A 23970-nucleotide genomic window follows, 5' to 3' on the forward strand; every position below is an offset into this window, starting at 1 on the left:
TCCACAAACTTAGCGAAAAGACCCAATAACTCAAGTATTGAATGAGAAAAGCAGTTATATTTAATGTTGGGTTCAATTCAAGTATTGTCTAGAGTTACTCTGCAATACAATAACAAGCCGGACAGCTTAAATAGGCAGGGTCACTTATCGGAGAAAATGGTAAAAGAAGAATACCTAGTATTGAGGCTAGTTGAGAAATACAGAAGACCATAACAATAGTACTACAATGAACTGGTTAGAAAGTAAAAGCGAGAAATAAGACAAAATTCAATACCTTAATAAAGCGTTATAAATTATGGTTTAATAGCATTGAATTTTGTTCACTCGCTTTGCCCGAGCAAGTGCTCGGTTTATTATTCATTGACCAAAACACCTCGAAGGTTTAACTGACTGAATAAGATGATGGACACTGTTGACCAATGGCCAGTGAATGCTTTCGCTGAGATTTTTTTCCACCGCTACGACCCAAGACTAAACCGGACCCTGGAAATTCATGACTACAATGAAAAACTGTCAATGATTAATGCTGCAGGTGTAGGCTAGTAAATGCTTCTATACTTGAAGTGTTTTCGGATTTCATCGGAACAAAGACCCGTACACAACCAAAGATCCATACACCGAGAGCTTTAGACACTAATTCAATTTTTTTTTTTTTTTTTGTTCAGAAATTTCCATCAGTCGTTTACTATTAACCCAGCCAACATCAATAGCGGATTGTAACGACTGGGAAACAAGGTGTGACTCGCGTACTAGGTAGCATTGTTGCTTGCACAAGATCGTCAAGAATTGTTTTACACCAATCGTCAAGGATCCCTAAAAGTTAATTAAAAGAGAAATATCTTTCGTTCTTTTTTCTTTTTTTTTTTTTTCGTTTTTATATTGTTCGAATACCGTTTGATTTAATATGTCAAATTCTTGGGTAGTAAATACCCTTAAAACCACTGGTACTGTTATCTCGGCTATAGTTCTTCTAAGGGAGTTGGTTCGATTGTACCAGGGCCAAAAGGAATTGACGTCATTACCACCAAGATCAAGAGGTGTCGAATCATTAATAGGTAATACTCCATTGATTGAAATTAAATCATTATCAAAACTAACAGGATGTAAGATATATGCCAAGCTAGAGCTAATGAACCCTGCTGGTAGTGCAAAAGATCGTGTTGCTTTATCAATTATTAAATCAAACGAACAATTGGGGAAATTAAAACCTTTTAATAATGATATCATATTTGAAGGAACTTCTGGCTCTACAGGCATATCATTTGCAATGCTATGTAATGCATTAGGTTACACTGCGCATATTTGTTTACCAGATGATACTTCACCTGAAAAATTACAATTATTAAAATCTTTAGGTGCTGAATTAGAGCCAGTTAAACCAGCATCAATAGTTGATCCCAATCAATATACTAATGCTGCTAGAAATGGCGCCAATAAAATAAACAACGATCCAAATGATCCTCGTAATGCTATATTTGCTGATCAATTTGAAAATGATTTCAATTGGAAAATACATTACCAAACAACTGGTCCAGAAATTTGGAAACAAATGGACGGGGACTTAGATGTTTTCATAAATGGTTCAGGGACCGGTGGTACTATATCAGGTGTATCTAGATTTTTGAAAGAACAAGATTCAAATATCAAAGTTATATTAGCAGATCCTCAAGGTTCAGGATTATTTAATCGAGTTAATTATGGAGTCATGTATGATCATGTTGAAAAAGAAGGCACCCGTCGTAGACATCAAGTTGACACTTTAGTGGAAGGAATTGGATTAAATAGATTAACCTGGAACTTCAAGCAAGGTGAAAATAATATCGATCTGGCAATTAGAGTTAGTGATGATCAAGCATTGAAAATGGCAAAGTATTTATCAATTAACGATGGACTCTTCTGGGGGTCTTCCGCCGCTATCAACTGTGTAGCAGCAGTTAAAACAGCTTTAAAATTAGGCCCTGGTAATAAAATAGTGGTAATTGCTTGTGATTCGGGTGCTAGACATTTATCTAAATTTTGGAAAGAAGCAGAAAAAATTTCAAATGATATTACATTAGATGATATAATTGATTGAAAAAATTCTTTCAAACTGGTTTTGAATTAAGATATCTATCTAATTAAACACTAATATACATATTAATATAAGATTTATCATGATTTTCTTGTGATTGACTCTTCAATTAATTTCTTTTTAATTTCACGATATAATTTAATAGTGCTTAAACCTGAAGCACTAATACCCATCCATATTTGTAAAGTATCAAAAGGTAATTTAATATTGAAGACAGTGTATGAGTTAAATATAATATCGGATATATTCTTGTAAATATCAAGATAAGAATTTTGTTTATTGAATTGAATTTCTTTCAACTTAATTTCATCTTTTGAATCTTCAATTAATGATGAATTTGAATTTTGTAAATCAATTGTACGAATTGCAGTACCTCCTAATAATTGTTTGGATAATATTTTGGCTCTTTTCTTAACTTGAATTTGTATTTTGATATCCATTTCTTGTTTTGAATAATCTTGTAATTTATTAAATGCATTGAACAATGCTAACCATGAATCGTAGTACCAAGCTAATGATTCATGTCTTGAAACAAAAGATTTTAATGATTTATTACTTAAAACATTTAATTTGAATAATAATGTAGCTTCATCATTCATATTATAATATAACCCAATTAAATCACCCAAAACATCCTTATTGAAAAACCCCGGATTAATTTGCTTTGATTTAACATCATAATTATCAAGAAAATTATTATATAATTGACGTATTCTAAAAGGAGATTTCCCGAATCTAAGAAATTGTCTATAAGTACCTAAGCCTTTAGCCAAACCCGAAAATTTTGATTGAAATATTGAAACAACTAGGATTATAATAATTCTGATAAAATCACTTGGATGTTTAATGAAATTCTTAATTAAATTTAATTTTTTTTCATTATCGTTATAACGCTTATTTATAATCTCAATATTAATTGAATCATTACTTAAATAATTTTCAGTTCTCGAAGCATAATTAAGTAGAAGCCTTAAAGAATATTGACCCAATTTAGCCATTTTATCTTTACCAGTTATATTATTGAGCATTGCCCAAAAAATATCAAAATTTTTAACCTGGTGTTTCTTTGAATTAACCATAGCCGAAGTATCCTCTTCTTCAGTTTCATTTGGACTAGAATTTCGACTTAATGGTTTTTCATTTACAGTGACAACATCATGATTTTTAGATTCGCTAACTGGGGTAACATAATTGAAGGATAGAGCACCAGAGTTCTTTAACTTATTTGGAGTTTCCAATTTAGTTGTAGTAGTTGATGACATATTTATATTAGTATTGTGATCGTAAAATTTGGAATATCGAGATGGTGAATTATCTGGAGTATCAATCCACTCAGAATTGAAGGTATGTATATATGGATTATTATAATTTACTTTGGAGAACGGAGGTGTCGATCTACCCAAGTTATTTTGATACTGATACTGATATTGAAACTGTTGATGCTGATGATGCTGGGACCGAGTATCCTTTTTCGACAAATGTTGAGGGGAAATCGCTTCACTTATAGTGTTCATTATCCACCATCAAGCAGAGAAAAAGAAGCAGTTAAAAAGTTTTCCAAAAGCTGAAGGGATGAGATGGTGCCTAATTTGTTTTTGACTAATTTAATTTGGTCGACTCGTGCAATATTAATTAATTTTTTCGTCTTTCCATTAAATTGTAACCGAAAACCAAAACAAATGCACAATAGAAAGATGAGAGAAGTCGAAAACTGAGAAAAATTAGTCATTTTCAGAGGGAAAAAGAGGAAAAGTTTTGATGTCGCAATATCAAGCAGTTGAGATTGTAACGTTACATTTGCAGTCAAAAAAAAAACTTGGATGAATGAATAAATAAATAAAGTATATAAAACGATTGAATAAATAAATGAATAAATGAATAAATAAATAGGGGTATACATCAATGCATGTACAATGTAGAATTGAAGCGACGAATTAAATGAATATGATACAGAAGAAAGACATTATTTTGTAGCGTCACAATTAGGACCCATCATAAAAGCACCAACACTACCTAAATAACCTTCGTGACGTAAGAAATAAGATTGCATGTCACCATTCGACCAAAAATTAACTGCAAAACTTAAGGTATGAATGGTTTGTTTATGACCAGAGATGTAACTACCACCAAAATAGATTCTTTTCAAGTTAAATCTTACTGCTTGTAAATAACTAATTTGTCCGATATTATTTGAAACCGAGTATAACAAGGATCTTGCAATATCTTCTGACTTGAACTGAGCCAATTTTTCTGCAGGAGTTAGTTTCCTTTCATTATTATTGAATCTTAATTTTTTGAAAACTTTGGCAAATGATGAAGCAATATGAGAAGATTTTAAACCAATTTTATTATAACTATCCCCGTATATATCCCCTACTAGCAAATCTATATTTTCGTTATTACCTCTTTGGGCCATTTCTAACATTTCATTATAATCTTTAGCATCAGTTAATAAAGAAAGTAATCCCCATAAAGTGCCACCACCTAAAGACGAACCTCCAATACGTTCGAATATTCCGGGTCCAGTAACTTTAATCATCGAGACCCCACTACCAATGTTCACCAACAAATACGGATAAATCAGTTTATCTAATTTATTTGAAAATTTCGTAGTATTTTCTTTTAAATCATAGATGAATATTTCATTGGGGATCTTGGTAATTAACCAATCCAATCCCTTGATTAAACACTCCATTTCATCTTTGGCTATAATCTTCATTGGTAATTTATTTTTTGAAAAAGTCTTGGTCATTAAATCGTAAAATTTATGGGCTCCTCCACCAGTAGCCATGATATAAGTAATTGGTGGATAACTTTCTTTATCAATTGACTTGGTTATCAACCTAATCATAAACTTCAAAACCTCGGTACTGAAATTTTCCGTCTGGAAATCTCTGAAATGTAATTTCCCTCCTCCATTTGATTGACTCGTGAAATAAATTAACTTGGTTAATGTTCCTCCAATATCAACACTTATATGGATAATATCTGAATTGTGCTGTGGTAACGTGATATTCTTGGTGTCTTCTTTGGATAACGTTATATGACTATTCTGAACTGCAGTTTCCACGTCAATATTCTCATAAACTCTCGTTTGATCATCATCAGATTCCGATGATGATGATGAATTTTCGGGACTTGGTGAAATACTCGGCGTTGGACTCTTACTAAACTGTTCTCTCAATAAATGATCATTCGCAATGTATGCACCAGAACAATCTATCTTGATAGTACCTGGATCAGCAAATTGAAGATCAACTAGATCCTTTTTATTGGAAATATCGTATAAGCGACCCATAAAAAAACTATCGTGAAAAATTATCTTATTATGCTTATTAATGATATATATTATTAACAATGCTCAAATAACATCGATAAACAGTAAACGGTTCCCTCTTCTATACTTGCCGATACTAATGCTACGTTCAATTAGCCAAAACTTGAATTAAATATACCTCTAACCTTACCACAATCGTCAGTAGTCCGAAGAACAAAATGAAAAAAAAACCAAAAAAAAAAAAAAATCTTAAGAAAAGTATGAGTAACTGCGCATTATACGACAATGCCCAACAAATGAATAGCTTTAGAGTTGTTTGTATGAAGACCTCGCATTGCGGTACACCTCAATCCCACTTTGTCTTAACCATTATACTCCTAGTTCAAACCCATCTCCGGGGAATAGGAAGTCCTGGCTCTGGTGGTACTTACCTTATTCGGTAATAATTCAAAATCCTGTGGTGTACGGGTGCGGCAGGATGAAAGGAGCATTTTTCGGCGGCACGGATGTAAAGAAAAAAAAACATAAATGTACGGGTGTTACGAACGCGTCTTCTTTGTAGCCAATTTGTTTTCATTTGTGATAGAAGATTGATCAGATCAAGCCTTTTACAAGACAGCACCAGGAGGATCATGGAGAGTATGCTGGCGGAGAAGCCAAAGTCTGTGTCGTCTGCAGTTAACGTCCGGCGGTCGTCGTCGTATCTCCAGCACCATCAGAGACAACAGGAGCAGCTACATCAACAGCTCCAACTGCAAAGAAGACCATTAAATAAATTTTCAATCAACACCCTTGATACAAACCAATCCAAAATAAGCAAGCCCCAGAAGCCACTAGTGCAATCACGGCTACGCAGATCACAGCAGAACGTAGAGGTTAATTTGCCCAAACCAACATCCAATCTGATGTGCTTGAATGATTTTGAAATTGGGAAAATTTTAGGTAAAGGTAAATTGGGGAAAGTTTATTGTGTTAAACATAAAGAATCAGGATACGTTGCTGCTATCAAAGTGATGTCCAAAAAGGATTTGATTGAATTCAAATTGGAGAAGAATTTCCGTCGTGAAATTGAAATTCAACTGAAATTAAGACATGATCAAATCAGTAGACTCTTGGGATTCTTTTATGATGACAAAAATGTTTATCTCATTCTAGAATACGCTTTACATGGTGAGATATATCACCATCTACAATTGAAACGTCGTTTTGATAATATCACCGCTTCAAATTATATATATCAGGTTTCAAATGCATTATCATATTTACATCTGCAAAATATAATCCACCGAGATATTAAACCGGAAAATATCTTATTGGCAGCGGATAAAACAATCAAACTAAGTGATTTTGGTTGGTCTGTTCAAGTGAACCCTTCAAACCTGAAAAGACTAACAATATGTGGTACCCTTGATTATCTCCCGCCTGAAATGGTGGAATCAAAAGCTCATGATTTCTCTGTTGACAATTGGGCTTTAGGAGTTTTATGCTACGAGTTTTTGGTAGGGAAACCTCCTTTTGATGATGAAAATAATCAATTAACTTATAGAAGAATCGCTAAAGTAGATCTCAAAATCCCAGTTTACGTTGATGATGATGCTGCTGACTTAATCACAAAGTTATTACAGCGAAACCCTTCTAAAAGATTACCCCTTGCCGACCTTCCTTCTCATCCCTGGATAGTTAAAAATAAACCTTACTGGCCCAAAGTTCGGTCAAAAAATTAATCATGTTTTTTCAATTTTTTCTCTAGCTTTTCATTTCAGTTCTTTACAATTATTGCATTACATATATTTAAAAATTTAATACATTTTTTCCCTTAATACATACTGTGTAACAAGTATTAGAATTCAAGACAGCCTTGCTGTTTGCTGAGCTTGAGCCTGAGCCTGAGCTCTGGCTTGTCTTTGCTTCATTAACAACACCTGCTGTTGCTGTTGTTGTTGTTGCATCTTCATAACCTGCTGTTGGAAAGCCTGTTGTTGCTGAGCATTATATTGAGCGGACATTAATATGGCTTTTGAAGGAGCTCTAACTTGATACAACTCACCAGGGATTGCAGCAAATGCTTGACTTGATGGATCATTGGTATCGTTATTACTTGTATCAACATTAACCAAGGCACAACGACCTTGTAAACCACCAATAGACCCAGATATAGCTTGATTAGCCAAAGTTTGATCGGTAGATTGATTACCAGGAGAATTTTGAGAATTGCCACCACTAGTTATTAAGGCATTTGCATAAGCTTCTCTCATGTATAAAAATTTATGACGGTTTTTGGCTGGTACCATAATCTTTCTTTCCAACGGTATTGGGTAGTTTTTAGATAAACCTTCTAATACCAAATGAGTTTCTTCATCAGGGTCAAGTATTTTATGAGCATTAATTGCATTACCATCTTGATCATCTTGTCCTCCACCATTAAAATGAGCATTTTCTCTTCTTTGAGCTGCCAATACATTATTTGCAGCCAATTTAGCTTGGTTTCTCTTTTGATATTGTTGTAATAAAACATCATAAGGTGCACTTCTACCCAAGACAGCTCTTTTAGCACCCATTGAATGAGTTTTACAAGTTAATGAACGAGCACAAAATCCTCCAGCAGGTAATGGAACTCCACATTGTTTTTCAACATCAACTGGGCCCTTTGGTTTAACTTGACCTTTGGCTTTCATTTGTTTCTTCTTCTTTCCTGAATCATCTTTAGCACCAGTACCAGCTGGCTCCTTTTTCGGTGATTGACCTAGGTTAGAAGAATAATCATCTTTCGAAGAAACAGAATTATTTCGAAGAGCAGCGGCAGCAGCAGCGGCAGCAGCATTAGCAGCTTCCTTATCCTTTTGAGTTTGAGATTTCTTATACTTCTTTTTAGGTTTCGTTGTGGTATCACTCTTGGAAGCAGCAGAATTTGGTATTGGACTCGAATTCCGAGAAGAATCAACGGAAGAAGGATCTAGGTCTAATAGAGGATTGGCACCTCTACCTCTTTTACGCTTATTATTTGATGCAACACCGTTGGTATCAGCTTCTGAAAGGTTTTGTGGTTGCTGTTGTTTCTTTTGTTTCATTTCTATACAACGAGGATAATGTGTTGATAACGATTCTTCACCAATTGGTCGATTACAGGAAGTGCAAATCTTATACTTGATAACCTGGGATAAATAAGATGAATCCGGAGTATGATTTGAGATTAAATGGGAACTAGTGGAAGAACTTTTAATGAAATCAGAATCAAGTTGATAATCAAGCTTCTTATCTAAATAGACTCCAAAATCTTTCCAAATAATAGGTCTCTGAGATTTAGAAGTTGCGTTGGAATTAGGACTTGAAGTTACTGAATCAGTCGAATTTGAATTATGGTTATTAAGTGAGCGTACGCTAGCTAATGTTATAACCTCTTGAGATTTAGTTGCCATTATTTGATTGGAAAACTAAAACTAACGGTTTCGTAAGATAACAATCTCTCTCTCTCTGTTTCTTCGAACCTATAAGTGATATATCGACAAATGGAAGAATTTTTTTTTTTTTTTCAATGAAGAAAAACACACAAACTTGACTGAATCTAACCTATTAAACAAGTAATCTTGGATCCAAGTAAGCGATTAAAACAAAAGTAAAAGATAAGCTTCGATACCTTCGACTACTTCGTGATTTAACTCCACCGAGAAAGCAAAATTGTCAAAATTGGTCGGTTTACTCACACCGAGCCGTTTTTCAGTATGACAAAAATAAAAAAAAAAAAGAAAAACCAAAACACACTCAACAGGGGATGCGGTTGCGGCGTGTGATATTAAAGGGAACTGCAAAAACACCAATCGATTCGGTTGGGTGGGATGGTTTTATAAGGCCTAAGGCTATGGGTATACTTAAAGTTTTGATTGATGTGATTTCGTACGACTGTAGTGATGAAGGTGAAGTTTTGTTCTTTTGTTCTTTTTTTTTTTTGTTTTTCGTTATTTCGTTCATCGGTTTTTGTTGAAGTTGAGAAAAAACCCGGAATCTCTGTAATTGCAGCAATTGAGAGACTGCAAAAATTTAAAATTACAAAAAGACCTACAGTATGGTAGAGGGGGTTGAAGAAGCATGTTCTATACACGTGATTACATGTGATCAATTAAGTAGTGGATACAGGTAAGAAATACAGAGCATACCAAAGGGAAGAGCAGATTAACATTACTTTGTCTTTAAGGTTCGACCTCTTTTGGTGATTTTGACGATATTGTTGGTGTTAAAATATTCTTTGTAGTTGTTCTTGTTGACCGTTAAGTCACTATGGTGCTTTTTGAAGTGCCTGAAGTAACTAAGTAAAGGGTTCACCTTCATGCTCCAACAACAGACTTCAATTACTTGGAAACAAGCAGGGCATTGAATGGCTTTTGCATGACGTAACTTATGATGGTTTTTGCGGCCACGCTGGGGCGGTGAAGGTGTAGGTGAACTGCCTCTGCTGATAAAGTCGTCGGTTTGGGGAGTGGAACTAGTTTTAGAAGTCAAGTAAATTCCATAATACAAACCATCGGGGATTAAATAATTGTTGGAGAAAATCCCGTGTTCCAAAGTCAAATGGGAAAGATAGCTGGAGTTTTTAAACGGTAAGAATTTAACCTCTTGACAATACGGACATAGTCCACATTTACTACCGTTAACCTTATTCCCATTATCGTCTTGCTCGAATCTATAATACTGTGGTTCGTAAGGATTAGTTACATCGTAAACCCTGCTTTCAAAATACTCAATATTTGATACAGTGCCATGTAACTCACTGATATCCCGGGTGTATCTGATTCTTTGCAATGCTCCGGAGATTTCATGAAACCCATCCTCGTTGGGCTCGATTGCTTCTGTTGGTTTATTGGTTAAATATCGATAGTCGTGGCGGAAACTTGCTCTATTAGTCAATGCAGCGTATTCAGGCTTGACTGGAGCAGTTAATGTGCCCATATAGCCATTGTAGTTAATAACCACTTCCAAGCATTGGATCAGTGATTCTTCAAGGGTGATTTCAAGTTGTGGTGATATGATCGGGCTCACTTGGAATCTTCCCAACTTAGTAAAGTGTTCTTCATTTGAAATATCCAAGTCGACATGTGCTGCCTCCTTTGCAGGCTTTGTATCTAGTATCATTCCCATGGGTTGGGGTCCGGTATCGTGACTATTATTCACTTCAAAAGCGTTCATTAAGGCAAAGTCAACATTATACTGGGCAATGACATTTTCCACAAGTAAATCAGAACTAATATCATTTTCTGTAGTAGCGTGACCAACCGGCTGTTGCACTCCGCTTAAAGCTTGGATTAGATCACCTTCAGGATAATTATTCAACCAGTTATAGTTCTGATTCAAAGTGACCATTGAGTTTCTCTCTTCTGAATTGGCTGGGTTATAGAGTCCCTCCACTACTTTGTCCGACTTTGTTTCACCCAATTCACTCATATCCATATCATTTCTCTCCACAGAATGTGAAGTAGAATTGGAAATACCACCTTCAAGCTGCCAGTCTTCACTGACCTCTGGTGGCATGAAATAACTAGAAAATGAAGAAAACTCAGAATCTCCGTCCTCTGTAAATTGAAGATCTGCTGCTTTTGAAATATCAGTAACATTCCAATTCGCTCTTGGTCGATACCAATTGTACTCGGAAGGTTTGGGATTACCTGATAACAATGTCCGATTGGTCTCTTCGCATAACTTCATTTTTAATATTATTTCAAACCAGCTGCAAAGAAAACCCCTTCAAAGTTAGATATAATCGAACACTTTTTGTCCTTTTTATCTGGAGAAACTTTTGACTAATGCTGCAAATTTGCTCTTAGGCTACATCAACTCGCATATAAAGAATTTATTGACTACTAATGGTAGTGAAAACAGTGGGATACGAATACATAGTATGCCAATGCCTCAGGGCATAAAGTGAACAACCTTATACATCATTCTAATTCACGTTTCTCCAGTATACCTGTACTCCTGTTCAGTCTAATAGTAGAGGCTCTATTTTATCATGCTGACATTTGATACTGCACATACTCTTTCTTCTTTAGTACGCAGCATCTCAAAAAAAAAAAAGTACTGAAAAAGTGAAAAAAAAGTGAAAAATAGCTTATAAGGAAGCATAGTTTTTTTGACAACTTACACTCAACGATGGCCAGTGGATTGTACTTGCTAGTTCTATGTATTGCAGTATACTTGGTTTCTGGTGGGCGTTTGTCCATAGCTCTTGCCGGTGCTGCTGCGTATTATTTGCACCAACATAGTGTCGAATCAAAGAAGACATCACAAATCAATGAGGCAAGAGAAGTCAAGGCAGATCTGGAACCCAGATTGAAGCCAAAGTCAAATTCCAAGACTAAGGAGTCACCCATTTATGCAGTTGATTTTACTTCTACTACTTTCACCCCTAATGAAACAAGTAATATTCCAGCTAATCCTACCCCAACAAAATCTAAAACTATATCCTCTTTAAGATCTCGTGCTAAAAGAACTCCAAAAGTATTCAAGGCTTCTAAACCGGTAAAGAAGACCTCTACAGAACCAGTTTTAACGAAAACAACTGTTGATTTGCTTGAATCACAAATTTATATTTTTTATACATCTTTGACCGGAACTTCTCAACGTATTGCCAAATCTTTAAACGAAAAATTGAATAACTTATATAATTTGAAAAACCCTCCAAAATTGTTGAGTTTGGATGATGACGTTGACGATTTGGAAGAATATTTTTTGAAAACACCAAAACAAAATGGTGATACTAAAAATATATACGTCATGGTCTTACCCTCTTATGAAATTGATTCCCCTATTGATTACTTTTTGGACCATCTCACAGAAACTTATAATGATTTCCGTGTTGATAAGTATCCATTGAAATCCCTTTTAGGCTTTGCAGTTCTAGGTTTGGGTGATTCGGAATCCTGGCCCGAAAAATTTTGTTACCAAGCTAGATTGGCAGATAAGTGGTTAGGTAAGTTAGGTGGGAGAAGATTATATCCTCTTGGTGAAGTATGTATGAAATACGAAGGTGAACCAGTTGCCAATGAATGGATCCAAAACTTTGCCGGATTGTTAAACGATAATGAGCCATTTTATTTAGATGATGACGATTTTGAAGACAGCGACAAAGAAGAAGAAGAAAGTGATTCTACCGATGGTGATGGTGAAACTTTGGTCGATGTTGAAGATATGGGAGATATAATGAAAAAACAAGGTACTGATGGATTAAAATCCGAAGCAAAAGAAATGGTTTCTAAGAATTCTCCAACTTATAAATCCTTAACAAAACAAGGTTATTCAATTATTGGATCTCATTCCGGGGTTAAAATTTGTCGTTGGACTAAAAGTGCTTTAAGAGGAAGAGGTTCATGTTATAAATTTGCATTTTATGGTATTAGATCCCATTTATGTATGGAATTTACACCTTCTTTGGCATGTTCTAACAAATGTGTTTTTTGTTGGCGTCATGGTACCAACCCTGTTGCTAAACTGACTTGGCGTTGGAAATTAGATCCTCCAGATGTAATTGTTCAAGGTGCTTTACAAGCCCATTATCAAAAAATTAAACAAATGAGAGGCGTTCCTGGTATTCAAATGGATAGATTTGAAGAAGCTTTCAAAGTCAAACACGCGGCACTTAGTTTGGTTGGTGAACCTATTTCATACTTGGAAATTTCTTCTTTAATTAAAAATGAGCTTCATTCAAGAGGTATTTCATCATTTTTGGTTTGTAATGCTCAACATCCTGATAATTTAAGATCATTGTGTAAGGTTACTCAATTATATGTCAGTATTGATGCACCAACCAAAACTGATTTGAAGAAGATTGACCGTCCTTTAAATAGTGATTTCTGGGAACGATTGATGGAATGTTTAGATATCCTTAGAACCGTGCAATCCCATCAACGTACTGTCTTCAGATTAACTTTGGTTAAAGGTTTCAATATGGATGAAATTAAAGGTTATGCTGATATGGTGATCCGTGCCCAACCTTCCCAAATTGAAGTTAAAGGTGCTACTTTCTGTGGTTCATCTACAGGTAATGGTAATCCATTGACCATGCAAAATATTCCATTTTATGAAGAATGTAGAAAATTCGTTATCAATTTGTCTGAAGAATTGAAATCAAGAGGTTATGATTACGAAGTTGCAGCAGAACACGCTCATTCCTGTTGTATTTTAATTGCCCACACTAAATTCAAAATAAATAATAAATGGCATACTCATATCGACTATCCAAGATTTTTCGAGCTTGTCGAAAGTGGTGAAGAGTTTACCGATATGGATTACATCAAAGAAACTCCAGAATGGGCTGTCTGGGGATCGAAGGAAGCAGGTTTCAATCCTCTTGATGTAAAATTTGACAGAAAAGCCGAAAAATTGAAGAAAAAGAAGGAAAGAGAAGAACAAGCTAGAATTGCTCTTGAAAAACAACCAATCACTCAAGAAAGTTGATCTATTTAATTTATTCCGTTATGACAAAACCATCTTGTACATTATTCTTTATTTATATACATCTATTATTCCTTATTGCTATCATTTTGCATCTCTAGGCTCAAAGTTTGTAAATCCTCTTATATATTCATACCAAATGTACTCGACGTTGGCAACTCTTCCTCAAAACTCATGATTTTTGCAGTAATCAAATTCGATGCGCGGATGTTTGGCTTCTGATGCGTTTTTTCGTCTGTTTTGTTTGAACAACTAAAAAAAAAAAAATAGAATAACGTTATCTGGCCTTTCAGATCGATGGCTAAATATCTGAAGTAATATAGACAATGTCAGACCTCAAGCAAAAAGGAGGCAAGAAAATTGCATTTGTTCATCCTGATTTGGGTATCGGTGGAGCTGAGAGATTAGTGGTTGATGCTGCTGTTGGGTTACAAGAATTGGGTAACGAAGTTCGTGTTTATACTTCACATTGCGATAAAACCCACTGTTTTGAAGAAGTCAGTAGTGGTATACTTCAAGTAACGGTATATGGAGATTTCTTTCCTACCCAATTTCTTAAGAAGTTTCATATTTTTTTTGCTATATTAAGACAATTTTATCTTACTTTAAAGCTCATCTTTACTGGTGAGATTAACCAATACGATTACTTTATCGTGGATCAATTATCCTTTGCAGTTCCTTTACTTAGTTTGTTCAGTAATGAAAACTGTAAAATTTTATTTTATTGTCATTTCCCCGATCAACTATTAGCCAGAAAGGGCGGTCTTATCAAAAGCCTTTATAGAGTACCTTTTGACTTAATTGAAGAATGGACAACAGGGGTAAGTGATAAGATAGTTGTTAATTCTAACTTTACAAAGGGAATTTTCCATAAGACATTTGGTAGATTGAATGATATTGAGCCAGGTGTAATTTACCCTTGTGTTGACGTTGGTGCTGCTTCAACTTTAACTGAAGCTGATCACTCGAGTGAAGTTGAATTAAAGGAGTTTTTGAAAGGTTCTAAATTCTTTCTTTCGATTAATCGTTTTGAGAGAACCAAGAATATTGCATTGGCTTTAAAAGCTTTTGCAAAGTTCAAATCACAATTACCGGCTAATGAGAAACCTAAATTAATCATTGCCGGTGGGTTCGATTCTAGAGTAATTGAAAACGTGGAACACTTAAAAGAATTAGAAGACTTAGCAAATACATTGAACTTAAAACATTTTACGATTAGGGGCAAGCTTATTGTCATGCCGCCATCAACCGAAGTTTTATTCCTCCCATCAATCAGAACATCAATCAAAAACTCCTTGATAAGAAATGCAGAATTATTATTGTATACCCCAGGATTTGAACACTTTGGAATTGTCCCCGTTGAAAGTATGTTATACGAAACCCCTGTCCTAGCTGTGAATCATGGAGGTCCATTAGAATCGGTTGTTAATTTTGACGGTACCAATATAGAAGACGCCACTGGATATAATAAGACACCAAAAGAGGAATTATGGGCAGAAACAATGTTTGAATTTTATACAAGACTTAATGATGCCACCAAAGCAAAATTAGGATCCAATGGGTTAGAAAGGGTTAAAAAGATATTTCTGAGAGAGCAAATGAGTGAAGCATTTTATAATAATTTAATTGACGGTAATATTAATGAAAACAAAGGTTTTATATATAAGGTATTACAATTTTGGAAATTCCATTTAATTATTGTTTTCATAGCCGTTATTTTAATTCATTCAAAACGTTAATTATTATATACAGTGTACATATATATAAACAAATTCATGATTTAAACATGTCCTTTATTGATTGCCAAATACGTAAATCGTTTGTTGAATTTGGATCTTGTAAGCGATAATTTGAAGAAGTCGAACCAGAGCTACCTCCAGGTCCGGAATCAAATAATCCAAACAAGCCAGAACCACCCGAGTCCATATTTTTATTATAATTTAATAATTCGCTGTTACCTTTGATACGGGCGTATTCTTCTTGTTGAAACCAATCTCTTACCAATTGATCCAATTGATTAGTAACTCTTTCGAAAGATTTCTTCAATTCGTTTTCTGCTACTAATTTAAACTTGTGTAAACTTGTACTTGGACACTGCAAGTTATAATCTCTAATTGATTTATTGATTAAATTAGTTTTAGCAATGACAAAAGGTAATTGTTTATTATGGAAATCAAGTAAGTAATAATTTTGTAAATTAGTCGAATTGATATGATTTAGAATCAAAGTTTTATTAGTATTGAAATCGATTTTCAATTTATTGAATATTGAATTAAACCATTTTTTATCTAGATCAAGTCTAAAAGCATTTGCTTCACGATCAATACCTTGTTGATTTTCAATCCAAGGAGGTAGTATTTCTTGTTTATTTAAAATTTGGTTAATAAAATAGTTTGAATCGGTACTATTTGCCAAATGGTTTCGGTCTAAAGGTTTACCTCTAACCGAGGCCATATTGGGAGAATCAAACTGACCAGTTTGTTGATTGATAGAACTATTAATTGCCGATTCGCTTAGTTTATTAATAAGACCCAATGTAGTGTTAGGACTAGCAGAATTGATTAACATGGATGGACCTAGCAATCTTTCTCGATATAATTCCCGCCAATTGTCATCATCTTTTTCTTTATCTGATTTATCATCATTTTTTTTAACTTTATAATCTAAACTTGATTCTTTAGCATTTATTAAACGATCTTTTGCATTTAAAGGAGGAGTCATGATACGATTTGATTGTTTGGTCATGGCAATAGGCGGAGGCTTGGAGTCTATGATCATTCTCAAATTGGAATCATAACTAGATTCTTTACCATCCCAAGGTTTATTGGTGATGGTATCAGCGATATCTCTTGCATGGTTATTATGTTTTAAAAGGGGTTCACTTTTCAATAACCCCAATTGAACCTGATGACTGCTACGGAAAGCCTTATCTTTCGAATCATTCGTAGAGTAATTTTGATACATTTCCCGAAGTTTGGGGTCGTGATCCACCAATGAGCTTGGAGTAGAGTCTTCAATTTTTGATTCTAGAATTTGATTGAATCTCGATAATAACGCAGAATTGCCATCATCCTCTTGCGGAGGTTTCTTGGATGAGTTGAACCGTATCCACTGATACCGGCACCTCACTAGACTTTTCCTGGATAACATTTGCGCCGTTGCCGTTAGGGTTGCACATTCTTTTGGGAGACCGATTTTTCATTTCTTTGATCTTTCTGCCCCTCCCCCTCGGAAATGCCCGGTCACGTGAGCGAAACCGGGCAAAAAAAACCCCGACCAAGACAATGTACAGTACTGCAGCCCGAATAAAGTTGCAATTTCGATGATGGTCATTAGGAATGACTAAATCATGAAAACTTTTTATTTGATACTATAAAGTCAAGAGTATGTAAGAAATCAGTATGTAAAGATAGGGTATGAACCATGCGTAAAAAAAGACCGTAGTGAAAAGAATGTGATGCAAATAAACACAGTAGAAAAAAGAAGAAGAAATGAATGACAAGGACACGGAAAAGAAGATGCTAAAGAAATAAAAGTAATGGAATCAATGAGCCAAAGAAACACACGTTAAACTTGTGGTTTTTAAGCTGGGTAAATAAAAAGTTCAAATTATAAGGCATAAAAAATCAATACCCCAGAACCAAAAACGATAAACATGAGGAAGAGTAATTTACAGAAAAACCCCATGACATGTTCTCGTTTCCCCCCGGCGGTGATGATCAATTGGTTTTCCAAATCAACATCGTCCATGAGTCTGATCTTCCCCTTTGAAGCAGGATAAAAGTAATTCTTATCATCTTTTTCAAACTGATCGAATTGGTTATAAATGGAAGAGTTGTTTGAATCGACAGAGTTCACCGAAGACACCGATAACGAATGGTTTCTCTTATTGTCGCTATAGTAATCGTGGTTCACCGGGTTACCCAAGGTACTGGTGTGACTGGAAGACCTTGATCTGGTGATAGAAGGAAGATGGGGCTTTTGACTGATTTCTGGAAAGGGTGCAAACGTCACCGAAGGCACTCTTCTTGGGGCCGGTGGCTGGTTGTTGCTGGTGGTATCGGTGGTGTTGGTGGTTGTAATTATTGGGTTGTTATTGACGGCCATGGAGTTGTGATTATTCATATTGAAACTTCGAAGCTAAACCCAGATGCCAATCAGAAAAAGACTAGTACTAAAATAAGTAGAATACAATATTGAACAGCCGTTTGTCCAAAGGTGGAGCGAAGTATTGCTATTTATATAGACTTCTAAATTGTTCGTTTGTTTGTTTTAATCACACAGAATCTGTGTGCCTTTTTATTGTATTGACACTTTTTTTTTTTTTTTTGGTTTTGTTAGCATCTGTTCTTTTTTTTTTTTTTTTTTTTTTTTTTTTTTTTTTGTTTATATTACTTACATGCTCCATTTGTTTATTTGTATTGATAAAGATAGGACTGCCCGAACATTAAAAATAAACCAAGGAGGTTATCTGGCCACCACAAGGGCTGGACGGGAAGATAACCACACTATCTCGTAGTGTTTCCAATTCAGGTGCCATGAGATTGTCAAAACGGAAAAAGGTTAAGGACCTGGGTTACTATTTCGGTTCTTCGATTGGGTTGGTTAGTGCCTCGTGTACCAATGGAGAAAAGAGCGGCACCCGTACCCCCTCTGCCGTAGTTGTTGTTCTTGTTCTTCTTCTTTCAGTGGAATCCCCCCTTTGACATGGGGCTGTACCCACTGGTTGGGTCTTTTGAACTGCACAAGATTGCTTGATGGATTACCACGAAGCATCTCTGGCGTCTCAGCCTCTTGTAGAATAATCCGAAATGGTTATCAGGACTACCCGCCTTATGGGCGTATTGTTTTCCCCAGAATGGGTTCCCGTTTTCTAGAAACAGTTTTCGATCGTTAAGCTATTGACACCACCCTGTGTCGTCTTTGTACAGATTCAGTTCAGTAATTTCAAATACTTAATTTCATGTTTTGATTTTGTATTCTCGATTTAGTCTTCGGGCGCCTACTTACGGACTACTCTTTTGATAATACTAGCTTGAAACGAGTCTGCCCTCCCTTGAGTAGGGTGCTTGTTTGATCTCGTCAGCGCCTGTCGTAATAGTGTTTTACAGAAAGTGGTCGTCAAACAGACGAAGGCCTGAGTATCCAGGTTAACCCGCGTAAATTAAAAAACGTTATACTTTATTGATTTTTTTTTTTTTTTTTTTTTTTTCGTTTTGTTTTTTTGTTTGTTTGTTTGGTTCACTTTTCGCAGTAATCAAATTTGGATTCAAAGTCCTTGATAAACTGGTTCCATGCGTTTGGTTCCAAGTCGTCAAATTCCTTCATATATCCCAATACTAGATTGGTGCCTCCCGTGGGGGTGCCCACCACCAGGAAGCCAAAGTAATGGGATATCCCGATATTTTGACTGAATATCAAATCCTCAATCTGCCATTCTCCGCTGACAAGACTTTTAATTCCAAGATTAGATACTTCCAAGGTCAGTTTTGAATAGTTTTCCAATCTATTGAATAAGAAATCCTTTATGTTAACCAATCCAAGTAACCCCATTCTTTGGATACTCTTCAAGTTACTTATTGCCCCTTTCAATTGTCTGGCGAATACTCTTGTGGTTTCAATTATCGATTTAATGGGCCCTATAGTACAGTCGACTGATCCGACACATACCCCATACCGGTAATCAGGGAGAAACCGGCGCCCGGAAAACACTAGGTTGGACTTAAAGGAGTATTGTACCGTGGCATTGTTGGCAAGTCGTGGGATTATAGTATCCTGTAATGCTGATAATCCCACCGCTCCAATAAATGGCGTAAGGGTAACTTGCTGGCTACGACAATACTCTACTGCCCGTTGCGTTTGTGATGGATCAAACTTAATCATCTTATACCCGGTTCGTATCAGTTTGGTCTTGGGCTTATAAGTGAAAATTGGGTTCTGCCTCAAGTCAGGGAATCCTTTGATGAACCATCGACGGTATATATTCTTGATAAACCCAGGAATCATCTCCAGTACAATGATGCTAACCTTCTGGATTAACGACGCGGTATACAAATCACTGATCTCATCAACGGGGGGGCTCAAGGGAGCCAACTTTTCATAATCCTGCTCATAATTAAAGATAACCGCACTGGATCTTGTTTCTCCCCTGGCCAATTCTCTAATCAAATCTTCATGGAAAAATGCCCCCGACCCACCGTCAAATAATATATGGTCACAGAGGAAAGTAACATACTGTTTGTCGCCGCATTGGCTAATCAATACCTTGAACAACGGCTTATCCACATTCATCTCGAAATCAATTTCTCCAATTTCTTCCAAAACCTGTTCATTGAACTCTTTAATCTCCCGCCATTCAACAACATCTTCGTACCTGATCTCTTTCACCGGCTTCAATATAAAATTCCGATAATCTCTCTGGGTATCCTCCTCGATACAACCTGTTCGAAATGCATTCAAAACAAAAGTACTATTATTCAACATTAACCTACGGAGTGCTCCACGAATGGCCCCGTCCTCAATCCGCTTGTTATACACCCCAGTAACATTGAAGTTTATATAATACTTGTTGAAATTACGACAGATATAGTACCGGTCTGCATTGGTAGGCTCCCTTTGGTGCTGAGTCATAGTTGGTTTTTTCGATTTTTTTCAAAGTCCCCTTTTTTCTTTTTTTTTTTTTACAACCAGGAAAATCATTACTTTTTATACTACAGCCCCTATACAATACACACAAAATATCTTTTATTCTTACAAACCTAAAGCCTCCCGTTGTGACTTTGAATTAGGATCGAAAAATGGTATCTCTGCCAAAGAGATACTTCTGGTCCCATGGCGCTCGTCCTTTTTGCCCTTCCCTCTAAGTTCGTAATCGTAATCACTATCTAGAAAAGGAACAGCACTATGTTGTGATACTCGATTGTCCCATATGGCTGCAGTTCCTAATCCTGGCTTAGTTGGTTTCCAATTGAATCTAACTTGGATATCCAAATTTTTCTCGTATACATCGAAAAGATACTCCAAGATTAATTTAGATTCATCTGGCTCTAAGCCAACAATTCTTACAGTCATTGAACGATTAACGAAAAGAGCTTTCCAACCAGTTGCGGGATGCGTTCTAACAATAGGGTGCTCTCTTTCAATGTATTTGGCTCCTCTCAAGGGGTTTTCTCGATCAGCGTATTGATGAGCTGATCTGAAAATAGCAGTCTTCCCATCTAAAAATTTCTGAAATGCTGGTGAAAGTTTATCATAAGCACCGTAAGAAGATGCCCATACAGTGTCACCACCAATGTCTGGAATAGCATCTAAGTATAAATGAGTTATACCAGCAGGATTTTTTTCGTGAACGTCGTCAGAATGAAATATACTATTACCAACCCTCGAATTTCTAAAAGTCATTGGTAATCCTGATCTCTTATTATAATCAGGCCAAATAACAGTTAGTCCTCCTTCTCCTAATGGAACTCTTGGTGCTTGTGGATGTATTTCAAGTTGCCCCCAGTATTTTCCCAACTCTAATTGTTTTTGAGGTGCTAAATCTTGATCCCTGAAAAATACAACAATTCTTTCGGCAACTAATAAGGCTAATTCATCCTTTTGTTGGTCAGTTAAATCATTTAGTTGTATACCAACAAGCTCAGTACCAACGAATTTAGATAAATGCTTAACTTCTTTTGCAGCTCCAAATAACGCTTTCTTTTCGGGATCAGCGTTCTTACCTCTTTCAATAAATGGATAATCATGATCCCTAACGGCATATGCTTCATCAATGAACTTGGGAATTTTTTCGATCGGTGGACGTACCGGATACCCTCTGGACAAATCAATACCATGCTTTTCAAATCTTTGACGAGTCGATGCTGGTAAATGTTCAATCCAACTATCTCCTGAACCTCCTTTATATTCTTCTCTATAGTTACCACGACCAATTGGTTTGATGGTTGCTAATCTTTCGACAATAGCATCAATCTCACTAGATGTTGCTGCTGATGGAGCCATTTTTCTTAATATCCTCTTGAATAGAGACTTGTTTTTCTTCAAAACCTTTGAAAGTTAGTTGCTTATTTATAAGGTCCGTAAGTTGTGCAGGGAAACTGTGGCTGCAAAGGAAATCGGCCCGCATTTGTTGGTTGTGCGTAATTAGTCAAAATGATGATAACATCTTTTTTGCAACTCTTTTACTCAATAGCTTGAGATTTCAGAATAGGAATCGACCAATCTAGTAGCGGAACATGAGCATCAAAGAGAAGAAAAGCGGAAAAGGGAATTACATCGGCTCACTATTAGTGAGATGCTAGGTTTTGAAATCTACAATATATCAAAGTTTATTAAATTAATTAGATCTCCTAAAGACAAAAATTAACAATGAAAAGCTATAATACATGGAAAATGCAAGGGTATTAATATATTTTGTCGGGATCGTCCATAGCTTGATCAATCCAAGTACCCATACAATTTTGATCTTTCAAATGGTTCCATCTACTGAAACTAGCAGTTTTGCAACCTTGGGTATTTGGAGAATTAGGACAGTTATGGTAAGGGTCATGATTATAACCGATATCTCTAAACCAATGGATTTTATCACGATCAGCAAATAAAGCCAATCCCATTGAATGAACAGGTGCGTCCCCCCATCTTTCATAATAAAACTTACCGGTAGAATCTAAGAATTTAAACCAATTATTATAAGCTTCACCTCTGAAAAAATCCATATCACCAATTTCAAAATTTGACCAAAAATGACATGTTGAATAACCTCCAGTGACAACGTTTTTCTTTGGGTTTTGTTTATTTTCTAATAACCATTGGAATGCGCCATTTGGATCAATGTATTTATAATTATCACCTGAATTCAAGTAACGTAATGTCTCTGGCCATAATGTGGCCACAGATTCGTCAATGTCATAAAGGTTGATAGTGAAACCGTATATCTTACCGGTTCCTTCCAAATATTTGAACACATCATATTTAATATCAGTATAAAAATCAACGTCTGGCTCAATACGCCAATAATATTTATATTTGGTTAATTCTGGTACGTTATAAAAATTCCCCAGATAAAATCGACACATGTTATGATAGGATCCCATTTTGGCGTACGCTATATTGTGATCTTTCATAACATCCATTGCAGCTGTTTCTCTCTCTCCATCAATTGATGAAGGTTTATCCCATAACTCTGCTGGAATGGTAACAAAGTTAATTTTAGCTTTTGTGAATTTAGCCATTCTTTTCTTAAAACGATCACTAAAAGGCTGGTCATTGATAAAAGTATAAGGATAATTGAATTTAGAATTAAAGCTGCTTTCAAATCTTTTAATTGTTCTACCGATCTTGGTGATTTCAGTATTTCTAACCAAAGCAACTATTGTAGCATTTGCCCGTGCATAAGTATCTATGTTCTCGGGTGGTCTTATGCTTTCGATATCGTAATCCTTTGGCTCATTGATTTCTTTCTGAACAACTTTTTCATATGTATCGGTATTCATATCTAATACCTGCTTTGGTTCTCCGTCTTTATTTTTGGAATTTAAATATTGGAACTTGACATTTTTAGGCTTGATCTGATACCCATATTGCTTGAATGTATCAACATTAGCACTAGTCTTATTCGATAAGTAACTAAAATCAAACTTACTAGTCAATGACTTGACACTAACTGGCCTCAAGTAACTTTCAACCGAAACTTCATTTATATAACCGAGTAAACATATAATAAGAATCAAGTTTATTGGAACTAGGATCACCAATATTCTCGGTCTTTTTATCGACAATGCTGACAACATAATTGACCCTATCTACTCTCCAAGCTAATAAAGAATCAAAGCTCTAATTCATTAGTTGATTCTCACTTCACGTTTTAAGCCCTTTACAGGCTGTACACTCCCAAAGGATTTTTTTTTTTTTTTTATAGCAGGATTTTTTTTTCGTCGTCCAAAAGGTTAAGTGCACCGAAGTTTGTCTTCGAATTGGCTTTAACAATCCCATGCTAACATGTTTAACGAGTTACCTTGGATTGTCGAGAAGACCATTTGGTGGAGCTTTGATTCATTTGTGAAGAGGGGATTGAGGGGGTTCAGCTGCAGTGCCTATTGGCCTATTGATGAAGAGGAACAAGGTGCTGATAGAAGCTATTGGGCATCGTAAGCCAAGACGTGGTCGTAATCAAAAGAAATTGGAA

At 35.7% G+C, this 23970-nt stretch overlaps 13 protein-coding genes across 13 annotated transcripts; 5 read left to right on the plus strand and 8 right to left on the minus strand.

Annotated features, from left to right (window-relative positions):
• Positions 1-654: 654 nt before the first annotated feature.
• Positions 655-2123, plus strand: HYPBUDRAFT_151161 (putative cysteine synthase). The gene has a single exon (XM_020220357.1). The coding sequence runs from the start codon at positions 905-907 to the stop codon at positions 2072-2074; it is 1170 nt and encodes a 389-aa protein (XP_020078434.1). The 5' UTR covers positions 655-904; the 3' UTR covers positions 2075-2123.
• Positions 2124-2151: 28 nt separating this feature from the next.
• HYPBUDRAFT_131121 (uncharacterized protein) lies at positions 2152-3741 on the minus strand (the record flags this gene model as incomplete). Its single annotated transcript, XM_020219442.1, has 1 exon — positions 2152-3741. Exon 1 carries the CDS (start codon positions 3583-3585, stop codon positions 2152-2154), a length of 1434 nt encoding a protein of 477 aa, XP_020078435.1. The 5' UTR covers positions 3586-3741.
• A 219-nt stretch (positions 3742-3960) lies between these two features.
• On the minus strand, positions 3961-5498 carry HYPBUDRAFT_151162 (pantothenate kinase). Its single transcript, XM_020220358.1, has one exon. The coding sequence runs from the start codon at positions 5367-5369 to the stop codon at positions 4035-4037; it is 1335 nt and encodes a 444-aa protein (XP_020078436.1). The 5' UTR covers positions 5370-5498; the 3' UTR covers positions 3961-4034.
• A 79-nt stretch (positions 5499-5577) lies between these two features.
• On the plus strand, positions 5578-5939 carry HYPBUDRAFT_170275 (uncharacterized protein). Its single transcript, XM_020222841.1, has one exon. The coding sequence runs from the start codon at positions 5609-5611 to the stop codon at positions 5789-5791; it is 183 nt and encodes a 60-aa protein (XP_020078437.1). The 5' UTR covers positions 5578-5608; the 3' UTR covers positions 5792-5939.
• Positions 5940-6253: 314 nt separating this feature from the next.
• On the plus strand, positions 6254-7072 carry IPL1 (aurora kinase; the record flags this gene model as incomplete). Its single annotated transcript, XM_020218313.1, has 1 exon — positions 6254-7072. One exon carries the CDS (start codon positions 6254-6256, stop codon positions 7070-7072), a length of 819 nt encoding a protein of 272 aa, XP_020078438.1.
• Positions 7073-7270: 198 nt separating this feature from the next.
• HYPBUDRAFT_91091 (deubiquitination module subunit) lies at positions 7271-8662 on the minus strand (the record flags this gene model as incomplete). The annotated part of the gene is made up of 2 exons (XM_020223871.1): positions 7271-8035; positions 8126-8662. Coding segments are annotated over 2 exons (1302 nt in total), but the record flags the coding sequence as incomplete, so codon positions are not given.
• Positions 8663-9521: 859 nt separating this feature from the next.
• HYPBUDRAFT_3354 (DUF4451 domain-containing protein) lies at positions 9522-11042 on the minus strand (the record flags this gene model as incomplete). The annotated part of the gene is made up of 1 exon (XM_020223345.1): positions 9522-11042. The coding sequence occupies one exon, from the start codon at positions 11040-11042 to the stop codon at positions 9522-9524; it is 1521 nt and encodes a 506-aa protein (XP_020078440.1).
• A 444-nt stretch (positions 11043-11486) lies between these two features.
• Positions 11487-13790, plus strand: HYPBUDRAFT_154444 (putative tRNA 4-demethylwyosine synthase; the record flags this gene model as incomplete). Its single annotated transcript, XM_020222038.1, has 2 exons — positions 11487-11642; positions 11691-13790. 2 exons carry the CDS (start codon positions 11487-11489, stop codon positions 13788-13790), a joined length of 2256 nt encoding a protein of 751 aa, XP_020078441.1.
• A 323-nt stretch (positions 13791-14113) lies between these two features.
• On the plus strand, positions 14114-15509 carry ALG2 (GDP-Man:Man(1)GlcNAc(2)-PP-dolichol alpha-1,3-mannosyltransferase; the record flags this gene model as incomplete). Its single annotated transcript, XM_020219927.1, has 3 exons — positions 14114-14608; positions 14648-15454; positions 15498-15509. The coding sequence occupies 3 exons, from the start codon at positions 14114-14116 to the stop codon at positions 15507-15509; spliced, it is 1314 nt and encodes a 437-aa protein (XP_020078442.1).
• On the minus strand, positions 15497-18109 carry HYPBUDRAFT_8763 (DnaJ family domain-containing protein). Its single transcript, XM_020223803.1, has 2 exons — positions 17421-18109; positions 15497-16874 (listed from the first exon to the last, which is right to left on the minus strand). Exons 1-2 carry the CDS (start codon positions 17910-17912, stop codon positions 15561-15563), a joined length of 1806 nt encoding a protein of 601 aa, XP_020078443.1. The 5' UTR covers positions 17913-18109; the 3' UTR covers positions 15497-15560.
• A 912-nt stretch (positions 18110-19021) lies between these two features.
• HYPBUDRAFT_151165 (uncharacterized protein) lies at positions 19022-20440 on the minus strand. The gene has a single exon (XM_020220359.1). It carries the CDS (start codon positions 20415-20417, stop codon positions 19029-19031), a length of 1389 nt encoding a protein of 462 aa, XP_020078444.1. The 5' UTR covers positions 20418-20440; the 3' UTR covers positions 19022-19028.
• A 62-nt stretch (positions 20441-20502) lies between these two features.
• Positions 20503-21799, minus strand: HYPBUDRAFT_151166 (uncharacterized protein). The gene has a single exon (XM_020220360.1). The coding sequence runs from the start codon at positions 21786-21788 to the stop codon at positions 20538-20540; it is 1251 nt and encodes a 416-aa protein (XP_020078445.1). The 5' UTR covers positions 21789-21799; the 3' UTR covers positions 20503-20537.
• A 390-nt stretch (positions 21800-22189) lies between these two features.
• Positions 22190-23575, minus strand: KTR4 (putative mannosyltransferase; the record flags this gene model as incomplete). The annotated part of the gene is made up of 1 exon (XM_020218159.1): positions 22190-23575. The coding sequence occupies one exon, from the start codon at positions 23573-23575 to the stop codon at positions 22190-22192; it is 1386 nt and encodes a 461-aa protein (XP_020078446.1).
• Between the last annotated feature and the right edge of the window lie 395 nt (positions 23576-23970).

This window comes from Hyphopichia burtonii (genome assembly GCF_001661395.1).
Source record: "Hyphopichia burtonii NRRL Y-1933 unplaced genomic scaffold HYPBUscaffold_1, whole genome shotgun sequence".
NCBI lineage: Eukaryota > Fungi > Ascomycota > Pichiomycetes > Serinales > Debaryomycetaceae > Hyphopichia > Hyphopichia burtonii.